This window comes from Plectropomus leopardus, chromosome 15 (genome assembly GCF_026936395.1).
Source record: "Plectropomus leopardus strain MGB_pleo_1.0 chromosome 15, ASM2693639v1, whole genome shotgun sequence".
Lineage (NCBI taxonomy): Eukaryota > Metazoa > Chordata > Actinopteri > Perciformes > Serranidae > Plectropomus > Plectropomus leopardus.
Window position 1 is genome coordinate 11,214,866 of NC_142190.1, and position 20,223 is coordinate 11,235,088.

Sequence of the window (20,223 nt, forward strand, 5' to 3'; positions counted from 1 at the left end):
GTAAAATAATTTTAAATTATTATTCTGAATATAGGTAATGGGACATTTTTCCTTCACTTAAAAAAAAAATCTACATCTACTAATCTGTTTTTGCATTTCTCTTGTTTACTATGCGGATAATACTGTGCTTATGGTGTCAGTAAAATTAACTGAATAACTGAACTGTGGAGAATCTTGCCAAGCTAACATTGTAAGTAGAATGTCAATATTAACAAAAGTTTAAACATCTATACATATTATATGTGTGATCTAAGCAGCTAACTTACATTAACTCCAGCAAGACATCATGGGCATATTCAAGTTATAATAGATTTGCTGCATTTACTGACGGCTAGAATTTTCTACCACTAGAGAGTGACATTGCACTGTTTTGTCATTACAGCAGAGGCCTGCCCGACATACCAATTATCAGTGTTTTTACATTTTAAGTTGGATATTACACACAAAGCATTTTGAAATGTTCAAATGAGCAACAAAACAAGTATTTTAAGATAATGGTAAACTTACGTTTAATAGTATTCTTTTGAAGAAATCTGCATTAAATGCATTTTCCAAAGGATATGTTATTCTGCACAAGATTTCTATCTCAACACTGAGTTTTACATTACAAGAGGAGTAGTTCAGGTAATTCTCATTAGGGCTGCATACACATGTTTTTAAGATCAAATAGCTGAACATATTTCACAGTGTATGCAACAGGAATACAGAGAATTAAAGCAAAAGCAGTAGTGAAAAGAGCACACAAGTATTTAGTTAAATGAAAAAAACAGGTATAGAACAACAGGAACGAAATAAACAGTTATCTATTTTGGATAATCCTGACCACCCTCTGCACTACCGACTGCAGGGACAGTGAAGCTCTTTCTCTAACAGACTGGTTTAGCGTCACTGTCACAAGGACTAAACAGGAAATAATTTCTGCCAGAAGCAATATCTTTTTAATTTATATTTTATCTATTTTATTTCCTTTTATATGTGGTTTGATTGCTTTTATGGTCTCTGTTGCTGTTGTTTTGGGGCTATTTCTTTGTAATATTTTATACTGACGTCCAGCTTGCAGCTTGCAGCTTGCATTATTTGTCCTCTGATTTTGATTTTATCCTAACTCTACCCTTGTTGCTTCTTGCTTGTGTTTAATAGGACTGTTTGGCTTTCCATTATTGTATTGCCGTGTATGTTTCCCATTTCTGCTTTGCTTTGTTTGTCAAACTACTTTGTAAACTCTGTTTTTAAAGATGCTATATAGATAAAGTTATTATTATTAATTATAGTATATTATAGTATATTCTTACACTGTGTATTCCATACTAGTCTATAGATATGTATCTCATATTTACAGAGTATGCTTAAGTTTTTTATTTTGTATTTTTATATTAATATACATTTTCTCTGTAGTGTGGTGTATTACTGTGATTTTACTACTTTTACTACTTTTTACTTTTAATTGGCTGCTTAAGCAAAGGCATTTTTCAATTATTTAAGATTTTATATATATATATATATATATATATATATATATATATAAAATATATTATAGAAATGTAGTGGGATAAAAGTAAAAAAGTAGCATGAGAAGAAAATACTCATCCGCACTAAAGCACAGCATACTTGAGTAAATACTTGGTTAATTTCCACCACTGTCCATTTCTGTCTAACTTGTCTTGATCTCAAAGTCGTCCCTCTGCCTGAGCAGGCTGTGGAAGACTTTCTCAGGGTACAGGAAGAAGTTTCTGTTCCTCTCCATGTCCTGGGCATTAATAATACGTGTCACCAGAGCTTGCTGTATGGCCGGAGACTCACAGGGGTGGTGCTGCACAGCGTGACTCACGTTCCTCCATGACTCAATGACTAACAGACCCAGAACATTCTCATCGCTGCCGTTTCCAGTCGTATTGTTCAGTGTTGCTCCATTTGCCATCGCCTCTCTGGAATCATCGCTTCTGTTTGACACATTAAGTTCAAAGTCTGTTTTACAACTTCTGCTGATTTCAGCAGTTGAATTGGGTGCTTTAGTCTCATTAAATTTATCAGCAGAGATATGAACCAGGCTCTCATTAAAGCTGTTATTATGTGAGCAGGTCATGTTGGTTCTGCTCAATGTGCTATTTTGTCCTGGTCCTCTGGCTGTTGTGGCTCTGGGTTTTTGGGGTCCTGGAGCTCCAGTCTCCTGAATGTTTCTGTGTAGATAGGCTGTGTAACCCTGAACCAGGCGACCCAATGCTGTCTTATAAGACAGACGCAGCGACTCAGCTGATCCTACAGGCACAGAGTGCAGACGAACCTGTTGGGACAAGACTTAAATGTGTTCAGGTCATCTAAGAATTTACAGGTGCATTTAAAAATAACAGAATATTATGATAAAAAAGTCAATAATTTCCATCAGTTATTTAAGAATGTGAAAATTTAATATATTTCGGATTCATTAAATTCTTTAAATTAAAATATTTCAAGCATTTTTCTATTTTAATTTCCAAAAAACCAAAGCATATTTCGAAATAATGAAACACCTGACCCAAAAATACAAAGCAACCTGGGCATCAATAACACCTCAACAGTGCCACAGGTTAATCCATTACTGCATTTATTGGTGCAGTAATTTGCAGTAAAAAGCAGGTATTTATACTGTAGCAGTGATAAAAACTTGCCTTTAACGCCTGGTTGATCAACGTCAGTTTTCTTGTGCTGCATTCAGGTGCACTTCAATTTAAATCTCTTTAACCTGAGAAAATTAGTTTGATTTTGTTCCATAAAGACAGGAAAAGAACATTGAGCATCTTGGCAAGAAAAATCCTGATAACTGCACAAAAAAGGGGAAAAAAAAGTACAGGTAACAAGAAAATGATCTGGAAGTTAGCTGGGGGTAGTTATTTTCAGAAAATTAAGGACAATGTCCTGAAAACTATATTTCTAATTCTCCTAATTACATATTTGAAATTATGTTACTGAAAAAAAATGTAAAATAAAAAAAGTATTTTTTGGCACTTTTTTTAAAAAGTATTCTTTGTTATTTATTTTTTTTTTTTTTTACTAATGTCTTGTTAATTTTTGGCCAGCTCTAATTACATTGCTCATCGCCTTTCCTCATGTTTTTGAAAGAAATCAAGCCAATATGCTTTGGTTTCAAAGGATTAACTTCAGTTATATATTTTTTGTCCTTACCTGGTGTATTCTCACATGTAGATGAAACGCAGCTCCAGTCAGCCACTGCTGCATAGACACTGAACTCATCCTCTTCTTCATGATCATCCTCTCATAGTGATCAATCAGCTCGAGCTTCAGCCAGTTGTCGTAAAGCTCTGTGGTCTCGGCCATCTTCTCCTGGTCGCTGGCGATCCCAGGGATGAGGCGGAGGTAGCTGTGGATGATCCAGCCGATTCTGGACGACTTGCTGATCCCAAAAATCCTCTTGGACTGGGATCTCTGAACTGATGGGTCGCCCTCTGTGGATCCTTGTGCTCGGACCTGGTGGGATAACAGAACATCTGAATTTCTGTTCATAGGTTTTAACGTCAGGCTTTGGTGTCAAAGCACACTATAACTGCACCAGTATGAGGAACATATTAGTTTTGTCTCTATAAAACTAGAATTACCACCTTACGGGTGTGTGCCTCTGCCAACCCGTCAAGTTGCAGCTTAAATCCATGCTTATCAAGACACATATGAAGCCAATACATTTGACAGTGCTTCAAATGTGGATGTTGCTGCAAAGAAGCTACAGACTCTTTAACGTGGATGCTTCACGCACATCTTCAACCCAGCAGCACAGAAGATCTAAATTATATAGTCAGCGCAGATTTGCCATGGGCAAAAATCATGTTTTATAAGGTTTCCATGACCAACACCGTGCACAGACATTTTTGAAGGCAGAGGTTCAAGTGAAAAAAAAGGCACCCCTCTCATAATTATTTATTTATAAAATAACAATACATACAGTAGTGCATCTTTGACTTGCATGTATATTTATGCAGTAGTGGTTTGATTTTAGAGTGACAAACAGGTTTCAGGCAAACACTATATTTAACTGACTGGCTGTCACTAAAGGAAGTATTTCGGGGACACGTCCATGCGACTCTGTAAGGAGCTCCATTTGCCTGCATTAACTATGATGGCTGTGACAGGTGACGTCAAAGAGGCAGTGACAGGGCTTGTGTGGTCTCACAGAATTAGATCTCGCTTTTAATTTAGAATTTATGCCATGAATCAATTTTTAAAAAATTGAAATATAAAATTGTCTTGGAGTAAAGGCACTTATCTAATCGCAGGCCAACAGGGCTGGTGCTTGGGAACAAATTGGGGTCTATCTGCACATGTGCAGGACCATGACCTTTGACCACCAAAATCTAATCAGTACATTGTTGGGCATTGTTTGTGACAAATTTGAAGAGACACAATGTCTCAAGGCATTTTGAGACATTGTGTTCACAAGCATGGGGCAGACAGACAGTGTGGCATACAGATGAATGGACCTGCAGCGTTATAATTTATTAGGTAGCCACCTGTGTGTGTTCTTATGTCTGTTTAAATTTTTTTTTTAAATTAATTAATTAATTTATTTTCTTGTCTTTCTTGTTTGTACCTACCTGTCTCATTATTTTCATTTGTGAATATTGGTCACTACTTGCCACTTTATGTACTTACTATATCTACTGACCAGTGGCTGTACGATTTTCAAAACTGTTAATGAAAAGTTATGAAAAAATACATAAAGATGGATGGACAACATGAAAACATGATGACCATGGCTGATGCAGGTACTTGAGAGAAAGTCAAGGGATCATAGAAGTCAGCACCCTGCATCTAATGGGAAATATGAATATTTAGACATTCTGTCCAATAATATCAAGATATTTCACTTTAAACAACATGGCAACCTCACGTTAGCATTAGAGGAGATGTCAGAGGATGTTTTGAACTTTCTGAACCCTGCACATGTCAGTATTTAATAATGCCATACGACAATACACAAAACAAACCTACTTGTTGGGCAACCTGGTCAAAAAGCATAGACAGAGCCAGAGCAACAACCCCCACTCCTCCATAGGTGACCCTGCTGCTGCCCCCCAGCTCTCCGGTCAGGCTGAGGCCGAATGCAGTCTGCTGCTCCCCACTCATGCTCCGCTGTAAGAAGGCATACTGATGCTGCAGAGCGTCCGAGGAGTCCAGTGAGAGGAAGGTGGTGAGGACAGGATCCAAGGAGATATCAGGGATGATGGAGGCGTCTCGAGCCACAGAGAACAGCTCCTGGACGGTGGCTGGAGAAGGAAGACACAAAAAGCGATCCATCAGGATCATGGCTGGATCTGTATCTGTCTGTCTGTCCGTGCAGCCAGTGTCCGCTCGTTATCTGTGTTTCTGACCCTCTCAGTGTTTATTTGACCCAGTCACACAGACATTATCAGAGGTACTTTACATGAGTGTTTTCACCCCTGAGGAAAACATTGCACTTTTTTTATTTTACTATGATTATTTGATAGCTTTAGTTACTTTACAAATTAACTTAACTTTTGCACACAAAGCATATTATGTACTTATAAAACATGACTGAAAATCATCACGCAAAAACATTTAATGGCTCCAGCCTCACAAATGAGAATTTGCCACTTTCCTCTTTTAATTATTTGAATCATTTTAATGTATTTATAATGATGTGGAGGTTTGGACTGCTGATTGGACAAAAAACATTGATTTCTCACTATATTCAGGTTTATCAAATATCAAATAGTCGCTAAATTTTGAATGAATGAATGAATGAATGAATGAAAATTTTTATTTTGGTTACATTACACTGATTACATGAGAAACAAAATATTATTTCATACAAATTTTCTGTCAATGTCAATAACCAAAAAATGGAGAGTCTGAAGCCCAAGACTTATTTTTCCCTATCCCACTTTATCCAACTGATGGAGAAAATAATCAAACCAAGCCAAGTTTATATATATTTTACTATGTAAAAAAATTAAAATATATATATATATATATATATATATATATATATATATATATACATATATATATATATATATATATATATATATAAAGCACTGGAGTTGACCACGGTGCTGTACAAAATGAACAGCACAAAAATAAGATTAAAAAGGCAAAATAACATCAATAGCTGTCAATGGAAAAATACAAGGCAATATCAAAACGTGTGCTACATTCTGAAACAGAAAAAAAAGATTATAAAATATTGCAACATTAAAATCACTATCAGTAACCAAAAGCCATTTACAATATTTAACTTTATCCACAACAAAAAAATATTTAGTTAATAGCTCAAAATAAGTGCCAACTCAATTAACTATAACAATAAAATCCAGCTTTTATATAAATGCTTGAGTCATACTAATCTACTAATATAATAGCATAGTACAACAGTCACAGAGGACATTTTTCTGATAATACTTAAGCAACATTTTCAATGCAGGACCTTTATTTGTAACAAGTATTTTCCAGTGTGGTTTTAGTACTTTCACTTCAGTAAAACATGTAATACATCTGAATACTTTCTCCACCACTGCCTGTCTGTTACATATTTTCTTTGTCATTTTCACTCAGTTTGTGTCAATATATCGCTCCTGTTGAAGGTTGAAAGTGCAGGAGTTATTTGAAGTGTGGCTCAGTAGGATAAAACACTGTGCCATTAAAAAGAAAAAAAACAATATATTTGAAGTGCAACAGTGTTCACCTTTAGAAAAGAGCAGAAAAGTCCATTATTTAAAAGTGTCACACAAACACTTGTTTCAAATTCAGCATTGCTGATAACTAAAATTGATATCACAGCACTTTTCGTAATCAGACTGGCATTTAGACGCAGATAAAACCACTGAACATTAACCTGAATGTCAATAAGCAAGAAGTCAGCTCACTGTGAGGTATAGATTCACATGCTTAGCCTCTCAGCTCAAGTAAGAATCTAAAATATATTGAGATTTACAATATTGTCAAGAAATACCTTTAGATATCTACAGTCTGACTGCAGCTGTTGTGAATGTGTAAATGTAACTGTACATGGACACCCCAGGAAGCAAGATACAGTCACATATAACCACAACTTCTCATTTTTTGAATATCAGTTTTAAAAAGAGATCAAACATGTTTACTACTGAGCTTAGATGTGCTGGTGGTATAAGATATTTAGTAAAAAAAAAAAAAAAATAGCAAAACCAAAGTGCAAAGACACTGTAAAATCAGACAAGTTTATTTTACTTATGAAAATTTAGGAAACCAATTACTTTGAAAAATGTAAGTAAATATAACTATTAATCTAAAATTATGTTAATTTTATATCTAACATTTAACTCAAAACTTGGTTATATTTACTTAATTTTGTGAAGTTAAGATGTGTCCTCACTTTGATTTGCTTTCCCTCACCACTAAAGAGGGTGAGTGACAATTCAATAATAAAGATAAGGACCAGTTACCTTTCCCCCACTAGTTCCTCCAAAGGTGGAAGAAGTCCATTTTAATGAGCAAGATCTATCCATGTAATGACCTATTACATCAAAGATTTAATTTAGATTTGAATAAGCTGTACTCTTTGTAATTAGACATCGAAATCACACACCTTTAGGGATGCTCTCCAGCACTGGATAACTTGTGATGATCAAAATATCCAGATTCTAACATACAATAAAGTTTGGTCTTCAGCTGGAGAACAAACAGAGATGAATTTGGCATTAATAATTTGATTATTTTGGCAACATATTTAATTCACAAGTGTCATTTTCTCAAGACCTCGCCCATATTTATTGCTTTCCTAAATGAAATACAACAATTAAAAACAACATTGAAACACTGTAAAAAATGAAAAGGGCCTCAGTTCCTGAATGACCACTTTTTAAAAAATTTTTTCTTTATTTTCCCCTATTGTTTTTGTGTATTATGATTTACTCTTTGGTTGTCTGGCTGCTTGTGGCTGTCTACATGTTTTGATTATTTTGGTTACTGCTCTCGTTCAGTTTGTTTCATGCAAAGATGTACATTTTAAGTAACATTAAAAATTAGATATAAAGTTAACATAAATTTAGATTAATAGTTATAGTTACTTACATTTTCAAGGTAATGGGTTTCCTAAATTTTTGTATGTAAAATCAACATGAAGTAGGCCTAAAATAGCGGAATATAGTCTACATCTTCCACCACTGCCAGCTGTTAAAAAGTTTTTCTTTTACCACCAGCACATCTAAGCTCAGTTAACATGTTTTTCTACGATGTGGCTTTTTTTTACTGTTCATATCTAACGTTCAATAAAAAAAAAAAAAAAAAAAAAAAAGTTTTGTTCTTCGCTGTGCGCATGTCCGGTGCGGCGCCACATGACGACACGTACCAATCCTTTAAAATTAATCCCCAATGCGGAAGTGAATACATTTGCGACTTTAACCCTTTAACCTTCATTTTTAGTGAAATCAAGTCCCGTGGGTTTGAGACTGTTCATACAAACAACAACTCAGATTTCATTTGAAAAATAATGATTTAATAAATGTTACTAACATGAGTCCAATCCCGTGATCGCCCGGGGTGACGTCACTGTCCGTACCCTCTGGGTTTCGTCATCTCTCCTGACCACAGAGGAGGTCTGTTCCTGCTCCTGATCGTCAAAACACCACAGGTGAGTGCCACAGCGGCGCCGTATGTGCATGCCATGTCCATCTAAACATTAGTGTAACCTTAATATTTACTGTTTTTAAATTTTTTTGTATTTAGCTAACGTTACTCTGCTGCGGTCGCTGCGTACTGCAGCATGTTTTAGCTAACTGACCTGCAGAAGGGCGACAAATTAAAGGGAAAAAAAACAATAATTACAAAACCGGAGCTCCCAGGTTGCATTTTTGGCATTTATTATTGTTATTACCACGTTATTAATGTGTGGTTATCAGATTATTTGCAGTGGAGGAATGTAACTATGTGCATTTACACAGGTACTGCACTTAAGTATACATGTGAGGTAGGCTGCTTGTACTTGACTTGAATAAGTGAACATTATTTTCAATTCATGCTACTTTCTACATCTACTTCTGTATTATGGTAGAAACATTAGAAAACGTATTGTTTCATTGTGTACATGTGACTTGTGACCAGACTCTTCTGGACTGACTTTCTGTTGGATCTCTGTTGGATACATTTTGGCAAGAATATTTCACTGATTTATTAATAATATATTTTTAAAAAATCAAAATCAAAATTTCTCTAAAAATTAACAATATATAATACATTTTACATTCACAAAATATATTTTTTAAAGATTGATATACCACTATAAAAAATAGTCAGATCTAGATATATACCTTAAAACAATATCAAACTAAAAAATAAGGGAAAAACCTATAAGATTATGCAAATTGTACAACTAAATTACATAACTAATTAGGTTAACCCCATGTGAGTTTGTTTCTGTGTCTATTTTATTTTATTTTTGTCTGCCTGATTTGTACCCACTTGTCTTATTATTTCAGTTGTAAATTTGTGTATTGGCCACTGAATGTACTGTTTTAAAAAGTTTAAAAATATATATATATATAACATCTTTAAATACTTTACAAATTAATATTCTTGCATTAAAAACATAAGAGCTTATACTTTTTTGTCATAAATGAAACAAGAAACACATTATTGTTTATTTCAACATTACTATAATTCAAACTTTAAAAAACTGTTTGTTTTTAAGTTAAAAGTATGTGTAAAAAGTTTTGAAAATAACTAAAATAATGATGAGATTCGTTGTCAGGTTGCATATCTTTTCAATACCCTAGATAAGCAAATTTACACAGTATGATTACCGTGAATTTTCAAACCAGGGTGTACCTTGAAATGTTGGCATACCGCTGCAACCTACGTTCCAGCTTCACTTAACTGCTTTTCCTTTTAATGATAATTGTCATGTATTATGATAATAATGTTGACTGTTGGTTGGACAAAACCTTGTGAAGGAGTCACTTTGGCCTCTAATTAATTGTGACATCATTGCTTACTATTTTCAGAATTTTTACAAACCAAATAATCAATCAATTAATGGAAAAATTAATAAGCAGATTAATCCATAATGAAATTATAAGTTAATAGTTCATGATGAGGTCAACCAGCTACAACAGTAAAATCCTGCTTTTACATGAATGCATGATAATAATAATTGAATGTTACCGTATATAATAGTATAATAACAGTCACAGGGGACATTTTTCTAATTCTAATACTTTAAGCACATTTTTCTCAGATTTTATTTACATATTTATACTTAAGTAACATTTAGTACAATAAAGTATTAGTACATTTACTTAAGTAAAGGATCTAAATGCTTGTTCCACTACTGGAGGTGCCCCATATCGAAATGTGATTTTACTACCTTAAACAGGCAATAAAAAATAAAAAAATATTTGTGTCTTTAGCTGCTAAATGCTTCACTACGTGTCTGCTGCCAAGCAGGTAGCATAAAAAGATTTTATTAGGTGTGGGAATCACCAGATGCTCCATGATACAATATTATCACAGTACTTTCATTACAATACAGTGTTATTGCAATTTTAAACATTTTGCGATATACTGCATATTGCAATAACATGTATTGCAGTTTATTGTGTTATATGTGTTTTTTGAATAAGATAAAGTTTTACATATCAAATTTCACATTTGAGTCACTTTTATTTCAGCACAGTTATTATTCTAGTAAGCTACCAACAGTTTAATTTGGTTTTGCAATATTAATAAGTTATATTATTGAAAAATTGGTACTTTGCATCTGCATACTGATACAATATTGCCACACAAAATATTGCAATACTATGCTGTATCGATTTTTTCCCCCTACCCCTATTTTTTTACGTTTTTTTCTCTTAAAAAATGATGCTATGAGAGTGATTAGAGTGAGAAAGTAAAGTTGCGGTCCAGGCAGAAACAAGAAGTTGACACTCATTATAAAGCTCTGTGAAGCCGAGGGGAGCGGCCCCCTGCAAGTCTGCAAACCTCATGAGGTGTGCCTTTAACTACCAGCTAATAAAGGTACTCTGACTAACATGTTTGCATGTTTCGGATATTCTTCTTTACTAAATCGACATCTAATTGATGTGATATGGAGAGGTTGTTTTTAGACATAGTGCGATATAATCTGTACTAATTTGAAAATGCACTCTGTGGAGACGAGTGCAGCTTCGCATACAAATACACCAATAAATTATAATGAATAATGAATTTTTCCATTCCAGGCTGTCCAGCATCATGAGTCAGCGGACTGAGCGGCGGGGGGGAATACACGTGGACCAATCAGACCTGCTGTGCAAAAAGGGATGCGGTTACTATGGCAACGCAGCATGGCAGGGCCTGTGCTCCAAGTGCTGGAGGGAGGAGTACCAGCGGGTGCGGCAGAAACAGATCCAGGACGACTGGGCCTTGGCAGAGAAGTAAGACCGTCTGCTGCATCATTACCAACAACAACATATCCACCTCCTGGGGAGAAACATTCCCAAACTGTTCTGCAGTATATTGCAGTTTAGTATATTATTTGGATAGATGCTACGTTTTTTTCTGTGATCTCCCACTGATTTCTGGTATTTGCTCTGTCACTTGTCCTCGGCTCAAGGTTGCAGCGAGAGGAGGAGGCGGCATATGCCAGTAGTCACGGAGCACAGACACAGTCCCACACCCAGGCCACAGCACCACAACCACACCCGGGACACGCCTCTCTGGGACCCTTCTCCAAGTTTGAGGAGAAGAAGACCAATGAAAAGACACGCAAAGTGACCACCGTTAAAAAATTCTTCAGCCCTTCGTCACGAACTGCTCCCAAGAAAGGTACATTTATATATATATATATATATATATATATATATACATATATATATATACAAATGTCATAAAAACATACTTTTTTTAATACTGAATCTATTTCCTGGAGACTGCAGCAGTCTTGTTTTCATACACATTACTGTTTCTAAATGTGACTTCCTCATCAGAAACCCAAGAGGGCAAGACACCCAGTCCGTCCATTAGCCGCCATGCCAGCTTTGATACAGACCAGGTGTCCAAGGACTTTGTGGAGTTTTTAAAAAACCTCCAGAAGCCCGGCCGGGAGATCCACAAGCAGTGCAGAGCCTTCCTTGTGAATATGTCGAGCAAAAAGGTCTGATTTTACACCCAGTGGAATAATACCATAATAATAGTTTAGGTGTTTTCATGAGTTCTTACCTCTTGTCTCATCAGGATCTGAGTGCTGAAGAGCTGTCGGAGTGCGTCCAGGATTTCTACCAGAACCTGGCCGACCGCTTGATGGGTCACTTCAAAGGTCGGTTCAGATAAGTTTCTCACCTGTAACATTTAATAAATATTCAAATTAATAACTTATCAATAAATCTCAATATGTAGCAACCAACAGCAGGATAAGCAGGATTTTCTACCCAGCTTTAAACTAATGTGGTCTGATAACTGTGTGTTCACCAGGGTCCTCAGAGTCAGTGGAGCAGGTGATGGACCAGGTGGAAAAGTACATAATGACTCGTCTGTATAAGAGCGTGTTCTGTCCAGAAACCACTGATGACGAGAAGAAGGACTTGGCCACACAGAACAGGATAAGGTGCGCACTGACGTTTGCATAATAATAATGATCATCTATACTAGTGTGCAAAAATTTGGAATCACAAGCCACAAAAATTTGAATGAACAGTCACTTTATATGGTGTTTCATGCTTTCAGGTTGTAGAAAATTCTCTCTAATAGATGTTATTTTGTATGATGGGTTTGCTTTGTGAATAAAGAACAAAAATGCTTTAAGATAGTTCAACACAGAGTGACAACTAAAAGAGACAAAGGTCCCTCTGAGCAATAGCTCAATAAGAATAGAAGAAATCACCAGGCATTAGAAAAGAAACTGGAAAATTTGCATTAAAATGTGTACAGATTTAAATAGAAACTTGTCAATAATGTCTTGAACAAGTTGATATTACAGGCTGCTTCAGCAAAACTATTCTGCACTTCACAATTTAAACATAGTCTGGGGTTAGCACCACTGTATTTGTTACTTTACAAATTAAGCACAAGAAAAATTGGTAAAATATCATGTTTTGTTATAAATTAAACTTCAAAATAGTTAGTACAAGAACAGCTGGAATAATTAATTGACAAATTATTCAGCTGATTGACAGCAAATTAATTGGCAACTATTTTTAATAAATATTAACGTTTTTTTTGTTTGTTTTTGAGTTTTTGGGGTGTTTTCTTCTGGATTGTGTACGTTTACTTTTATTACTTTAAGTACATGTTCCTTATTCTATTTTTTATTTTTACTGGAGTAACATTTTCAATAGCGATTGACAGACTAAGTTTTTTCAGGGCAGATATCGATTAGTAGTATTTAAGGAGACCGATGATAAACACTTGAAACTGATACACATTTACAATAAAAATCAAAATCTTTCAGTCAATGCTTAGAATTTGGAATATAACAAACTCCAACACAAAACTTTGTAAAATGTTAAATCAAAACTGAAAAGCTCATATAAAGCAAGTTCCCGGAAACGTTTTCTTTTTATAAAGTCAAGAGAAAATTTAAATTAAAAATGAATAAATAAAAATAGCTCCTTGAGGTTTTATAAAGTAAAACTTCTTTCATGCTGACACTTTCTATTTTATCGGAGATCATTAAACTAAAATGCTGATACCGATAATCAGCAAAATGCCAAATATCAGTCCGAGCAAAAAAAATCAAAATCAGAATTTCATGTAACATGGGGGGACATCGACTAAATAGAAGTTTAAATAATTTAATTCTCATCTTAGTGGGTCAAAATGTAAATAAAATGTAAATAATAGCCTACATTTGGCATCTGAATCACACTCAGTTAAAATAGCCATTGTTGAAGGAAAGAAGAAAAACATCTTTAACAGTTAATTAAAAATGTTAAAACATTGTTGTGTGTCTGCAGTGATTATTAGGATAGGAAACACATTTTCTGATTCGGTTACATTTTGTACTGAGGGGAGCGCACACAGTGCTCGTCTCTAATCTCTGTGAAAACTTGTCTGAACGCTGTCATGTGAACGCACGGTAGCAGCTGCTGACTGCACGTTTGTCATCCAGGGGGAGGCGACTGTAACAAATGTGCATCATATGCACAAACAAGAAAAGCTCTCAGCTCACTGCTCTGATTCTCTGTGTTGCAGGGCGTTACACTGGGTGACCATCCAGATGCTCTGTGTGTCTATGGACGAGGAAATCCCTGAAGTCTCTGAGAATGTGGTCAAAGCAATAACAGGTCAGAGTGAGTGAGTGATGATGATAATAATAGAGAGGACTTATATTTTGCTTTTCTAGGTACTTAAAGATGCTTTACATGAAATACAAAAAAAAACTAACAAATACAAAAGCAGTTAGGGATAATAATAAAAATAATAATATTAGTAATAAAAGATAGGACTTATATAGGACTTTTCTAGGTACTCAAAGATACTTTGCATGAAATGAAAAAAACAACAACAAACAAATACAAAAGTAGTTTAGCTAGTTAGTTACTAATAATAGATAGGACTTATATGTTGCTTTTCTAGGTACCCAAAGACACTTTACATGAAATGCAAAAAAGAAACAAATACAAAAGTAGTTAGTTATACAAAAATTTTAAAAATTAGGGATTATATTTTGCTTTTTTGGGTACTCAAAGATGATTCACATGAAATGAAAAAGAGAAACAATTACAAAAGTAGTTTAGTGAGTTAGTTAGTAGTTAAAAGACACCATCACAATTCAAAGCATGTGTCATCTTCCAGTTTTACAGATTGAAATAGAAAAAAGTAGGTTCATAAAATAAAGTAAGTTACAAAATAGTATATGTCCAATATTCTTGCAAAAAACTGTATTGTACAGTGAAAAACAAATGTTACAAAATCTGTGTGTGCTTCAACCATGTATTTGTTTAACTGACATTAAATCTGCACGTGTTTCTCGGTCTACGCACATGGAGAACAGTCAAGTTGACAGTTTCAAAATTTTTTCTGAATAGTCCAAAATCCAAATGCTTTAAATTCACTGTCACAGAAGACGAAGAAAATTAATATTTACATTTGAGCAGCTGATTTTGTTTTGTGGTACTTATATTAAAACTGACTTAAACATCAAGCAGTTATCAAAAAAAGTTGCTAATTAATTTTCCGTCAGTTACCTAAAAACTAAAAGGTTTTTGTTTATAACACTTGCGTCTGTCCAACCCCTGACTTGTCTGTGTCTTCGTCTCCTGCAGATATCATTGAGATGGACTCGAAGAGGGTTCCTCGGGATAAACTCGGGTGCATCACTCGCTGCAGTAAACACATCTTCAGCGCCATCAGGATCACCAAGAACGAGCCGGCCTCAGCTGACGACTTCCTCCCCGCGCTCATTTACATTGTGCTCAAAGCGAACCCTCCGCGACTTCAGTCCAACATCCAGTACATCACCCGCTTCTGTAACCCCAGCAGGCTGATGACCGGAGAGGACGGATACTACTTCACCAACCTGGTCTGTTTTTTTTTGTTTGTTTTTTTTACTTTACTGAGTGTTAAAATCAAACTGTGGCTTTTAGGAGAGTCCAAATTTTTAAGGGTGGGAGGTTACTGCATTATGGCAGACAATTTCATGCAGAGATGTTAAGATGTCAAAAAAAGTTAATATAAGTCATTAAAATGAAAAAACTTTGTTGAAACTACTCAAAAATAATGATTTATTTTACAGTACAAAGAGAAATGAGAAAGTTTTTTCTTATTTTGATACACAAAGTCATTATTTTGATAAAATGTCTCTCTATATTTTAAAGGTATTTCATCATTATTTTATTTCAATATTTTTCGCTGCTATTTTCAGATACCAATTTATTTGGAATACTAAGTTTTATTTTTAAACATTTGTCATTATTTGGGGAGACAAAGTAATTATTTTGAGAAAGTTTCTCATTTTGTAATAAATTGTGATATTTGGTCAAATTTAAGATATTTAGTTATTATTTAGAGATTTTTAGTCATAAATTTTAGATATTTAGTCATAAAGTAGAGTAAGTTTCTCATTATTTTTGAGATTTTTAGTCATTATTTTGAGATATTTAGTCATAAATTTGAGATATTTAGTCGTTACTTTCAGAAAGTTTTGAGATACTAACTCATTATTTTAGATGCTAATAAACTAAATAATAAGTACTAAAGTCACTATTTTCCAGCAAAGTTTAAACAGTTAATTACTATTCTCACGAGATTTCATTGAGTGTTAAAATTGTAAAATAAATAAATAATATAATATTTATTTATATAATATATAATAATATAAATAATACCTAAATAAGCTTTATCATTTTTGATCTGGCATATAATCCCTGTTTCAATCATCAAACATAATATAACATGTTAACAGTGAGCTTTAGAGGTGCTGGTTGGCAGTATTTGTTGCCTCTGGACAGAGCCGTGTTAGGCGTTTCCCCCGTTTCCAGTCTTTATGTGTTAAGCTAACTGCTGCTTGCTCAAACCTTATTTCAGTGAATAAACACAACATGAGACCTTCTCATCTGACTCTGCACCAGAAAGCCATCTGACTCTGATTGTCTCAGGCTGATGTAAACGTGCTGTCTCAGCTCTCGTTCAATGACGGTGTTTCTCCTGTTTTTGTCTGTCAGTGCTGCGCTGCGGCCTTTATCGAGAAGTTGGACGCTCAGTCTCTAAATCTTTCCCCGGAGGAATTTGAGCGCTACATGTCAGGCCAAGCCTCGCCGCGGTGCAACAGCTCAGAGGGCGACTGGGCCCACGCTGACCCGGCACCTGCCCCGACCAACCCTGTGCTGGCTCAGCTCAACCACAACCTGGAGGTGCTGTCGGGCCTCAGCAGCCGGCAGGAGACGCTGATGGAGGCGGCTCAGAGTCTGCAGGCCGACCTCCTCGCCTGGCCTGAGAGCATTCAGCGGGAGGTGAACGACATCATAGAGAAATACCCTCTAGAGGTTCTGTCTCGCACCGTTTCTGCTATTGATGCCAACAACGTGGACAATGACAACCTGCCGCCACCCTTAACGCCTCAGGTGTTCGCTGGGTAGTGCAGTCGACAAAGAAAAGGGAAAACATTTCACATACAGCAACGGTACACCTGCTTTGAATAGTCCGCTCACTGCCCACAGCGTTTAGAGTTTCATGGTAACTTCCCACATGCACTAACCTCCTGAGTATCTCGCTACGCTTCTTGTGCTCCTAAATCGCCCGGTCACACCGGTTTTCTTAACAGAGAAGTCAGTTCATTTCAGTGGATTTGCTTGCAGGGGTGAAACAAATCTGTATAAATCTTTCAACTTTGGTGAACTTTTACCAGTAAATTTGCATCCTTGACTGATAGCTGGATGGTGCTAACCTTTGGGGGAACAGAGAGAGACGGAGAATCCAAAATAAAGGATTATTAGTGGAGGAAAAGAAATGCATTTTCTCAAGTACTGTACTTAATAACAGTTTTGAGGTACGTGTCGATTACTTGACGATTTAGATTTTCCACTTTATCCTTCAGCTCCACTACTTCTCAAAGGGAAATATCATACTTTCAAATCTGCTATATCAACCACAAATGACCATTTGTAAATCAATTAGTCAAACAAGAAGTTTTTTCTTCTCTAAAATCAATTAGTCATGCCATGCTACTTTGAGTCTGAGAAGAAATCTTATTCTCGAATGTCTCCACGGAAAACGGCAACGTATTGATTTACTGACTGATTAGAGACCACGTCAAAGAACAGCAAAACTCAAAGCACCCGTTTTCCCACGGTCATGAAATTCTTGGAAAAGTTATGAAATCCAGGCCTGGAAATTGTTTAGAATTAACCCTGTCAAACCTAGGCACACATCTAACCATTACATTTTACGGTTAACCTTAATTTTTTGAGGTATTGCATGCACTCAGATTCAGGCAAGATCACAAAACAGTTATTAGATGTGTTTATAAAACAAATGTCTGTTTGACAATAAATAAATACATGCAGACTCGTTACAATTAAGATGCAAACACAAATTGCATTGAAATCAATAAACATGATCTTCATTTTTCTATCCACCAAAAGGGATTCAAGGGAGTTCAATTTTAAATAGTGAGGTTTTAGTGAAAATGCATGTGATATAAACTGATGTAGTGAATCAATAAATAAATAAATTTGTTGCCATTTTCTGTGGAGGCATTTGAGAAAATTAAGGTTTTCTTTACAAATTCAAGGTGACACAACATGACTTATAGATTTACAAATTGTTATTTTGTGGGTGAACTATTCCTTTAAGTTCCTTTACAGTAGGGTAGTGGGATACAGAGAAAATGTCACAGTATTTTTGACCAAATACCTTTGACTACTGGTGCTTTCATAATATATTTACTCAATGGGATTTTTGATGAATAATCATCAGTAATGTGGATAAAATGACTAACTGGATAAAGGCAAATATTAGAACAGCAAGAAAAATCTGGTAAATTAATAAAATTACATCATATTACTGTAATCCAGCTTTTAAAACCAGGAAGAGACGACACTTGTGATTTTTCTGCTAGATTTTGAATATTGTTAAAAAAAAAAAAAATCCAGCGTGTCAGATGCTATAGACGCACAGATAAACTTTGCCAGTTTCTGGTGTGACCGGGTTTTAATGCTATTACACAGCTGCCAACTGCTGTCATTTTCACCATTAGTAACAAGTTAGTGGTTCGTCTGAAATCGCACAAAGACAAAATAATCGCAAGTATGAACTTCTGTTTGTTTGTGATGTGTTTGAGTTTCTATTTGAGGCCTTTTTTTTTTTTAAAACTTTTTTTCCTAGTTTTTCCTTTTGTTCCACTACAATGTCTATAATTTTTTTTTTAAAAATCTTTATATTTTGTGTAATATTGTGGACTATAATCCAGCTGTTAACATATTCAGAATAAACACAGAATCACTCCAGAACGAGATCACATTTTCTTCAGTTTTTATTTTTATAAAACACTCTATTTTAACATTGAACTGTGTTTTTGCAGGTTCTCTGCTCATTCAGCTCCATAATGAATCAGTGTTAAAGCGCAATACGCATGTTATATGAAAGAAAACTGAATAACGTATTTTAAATATGGATTTGTTTGTCAGTTTGTGATGTACTGTATAACACTGGGTGTAAAGACAGGCTGATGTCTTGACTGCTGTTTTTGTTTTTGTGTTGATTCATTTGCTATTTTTATTTTTATGTTGCCAAATTGAATAACAGTGCTGTAAATGACCATATTTACTAACACAATGTGTTTTTATCTGAAAATTTAGGCACCACGAGTAGAGAGAATATGATCGGCTCTCATATCATTGTATTATAACGATATTATAATAATTGGGGTGGAGTGCTACAGACAGACAGTGAAGTTAAAAGCATTAAAGAAAAATACAAAATATCTGTCAAAAATTCTAATGTAGGAAATAAAGATCTCCCATAAAGCGGATTTATGAAACCAACCAACATAAAATTGAGAGCTTATGGCCTTAAGTTCGAAGTATACATATGTCATGTTCAAATTAAAATACCATTCATCCATTTAAGTGTTCATGACAAATCTATTCAAATTACCATAATGAAACTTTTTTTGGGCATTATTTGTAAATAAACTGGGCTAAAGTGCTGTAAACTGTGAATGTATCACATTAAACAAAAAGTTAAAAATGAGTGATTGCCCTGATGGTGGATAATGCCAATTAATAAAAGAATTTATGAAATGTAGTAACTGCCTTTTTTTTTTCTTCAGATGATTAAAATAAAAAAGACAGTGAAGAGAGAGTTCATTTTGAACTAATGATTATGGTCATTATGGATTAGTCTGCTGATTATTTCCTCTATTAATCAATTGATTGCTTGGTTTTTAAAAATTCAGAAAATAAGTAAAACAATGTCACAATTACCCAGAGCCCAAAGTGATATTTTCACAGTATTTTTTTTTTTATCTAACCAACAATTCAATCCTCAACATTATGACTTAAACAGCATGCAAAGGTCAATGTGTAAACTAACTCAAGTTTGAAAAAAATATGGTTGAGTACAACAATCCCCTCTGAAATGGAGGAGTATGAGTATAAAAGGCCACAAAAAGAAAAGACTACAAGTACCTATGCTGTACTTGAGTAAATATACCTAAAAACATTAGACCACCAGGTACAGCTGTTGATATCTGGCCACAGAGGGACCCAAATGCAGACAAATACACACCAGGCAGGATGAAGGGCGATGGTCAGGAACGGGCAA

General features: G+C 35.0%; 2 protein-coding genes across 4 annotated transcripts; one reads left to right on the forward strand and one right to left on the reverse strand.

Annotated features, from left to right (window-relative positions):
* Nucleotides 1-295: 295 nt before the first annotated feature.
* LOC121952216 (uncharacterized) lies at nt 296-12,300 on the reverse strand. 3 transcript variants are annotated; one of them, XM_042498751.2, is made up of 4 exons: nt 12,181-12,300; nt 4,978-5,252; nt 3,160-3,462; nt 296-2,281 (listed from the first exon to the last, which is right to left on the reverse strand). In XM_042498751.2, the coding sequence occupies exons 2-4, from the start codon at nt 5,110-5,112 to the stop codon at nt 1,652-1,654; spliced, it is 1,068 nt and encodes a 355-aa protein (XP_042354685.2). In that variant the 5' UTR covers nt 5,113-5,252; nt 12,181-12,300; the 3' UTR covers nt 296-1,651. The 3 variants fall into 3 exon arrangements, with proteins under 3 accessions (XP_042354685.2, XP_087944199.1, XP_087944200.1); XM_088088073.1 differs by lacking the exon at nt 12,181-12,300 and adding an exon at nt 8,497-8,589; XM_088088074.1 differs by lacking the exon at nt 12,181-12,300 and having other exon boundaries at nt 4,978-5,334.
* rabgef1 (RAB guanine nucleotide exchange factor (GEF) 1) lies at nt 8,500-18,908 on the forward strand. Its single transcript, XM_042498747.2, has 9 exons — nt 8,500-8,614; nt 11,202-11,396; nt 11,576-11,787; nt 11,949-12,115; nt 12,196-12,277; nt 12,433-12,565; nt 14,152-14,243; nt 15,225-15,481; nt 16,623-18,908. Exons 2-9 carry the CDS (start codon nt 11,215-11,217, stop codon nt 17,034-17,036), a joined length of 1,539 nt encoding a protein of 512 aa, XP_042354681.2. The 5' UTR covers nt 8,500-8,614; nt 11,202-11,214; the 3' UTR covers nt 17,037-18,908.
* The last annotated feature ends 1,315 nt before the right edge of the window (nt 18,909-20,223 follow it).

Bases quoted from the DNA above. Each gene is read 5' to 3' on its own strand.
- LOC121952216 (XM_088088074.1), bottom strand. From the start codon at position 5,292: ATGATCCTGATGGATCGCTTTTTGTGTCTTCCTTCTCCAGCCACCGTC. The intron at 3,463-4,977 runs GTAGGTTTGTTT...TTATCCCACCAG, and splicing joins TTGACCAGGTTGCCCAACAA to GTCCGAGCACAAGGATCCAC. The intron at 2,282-3,159 runs GTAAGGACAAAA...TTGTCCCAACAG, and splicing joins TACATGTGAGAATACACCAG to GTTCGTCTGCACTCTGTGCC.
- rabgef1 (XM_042498747.2), top strand. From the start codon at position 11,215: ATGAGTCAGCGGACTGAGCGGCGGGGGGGAATACACGTGGACCAATCA. The intron at 12,278-12,432 runs GTCGGTTCAGAT...TGTGTTCACCAG, and splicing joins CTTGATGGGTCACTTCAAAG to GGTCCTCAGAGTCAGTGGAG. The intron at 15,482-16,622 runs GTCTGTTTTTTT...TTTGTCTGTCAG, and splicing joins GATACTACTTCACCAACCTG to TGCTGCGCTGCGGCCTTTAT.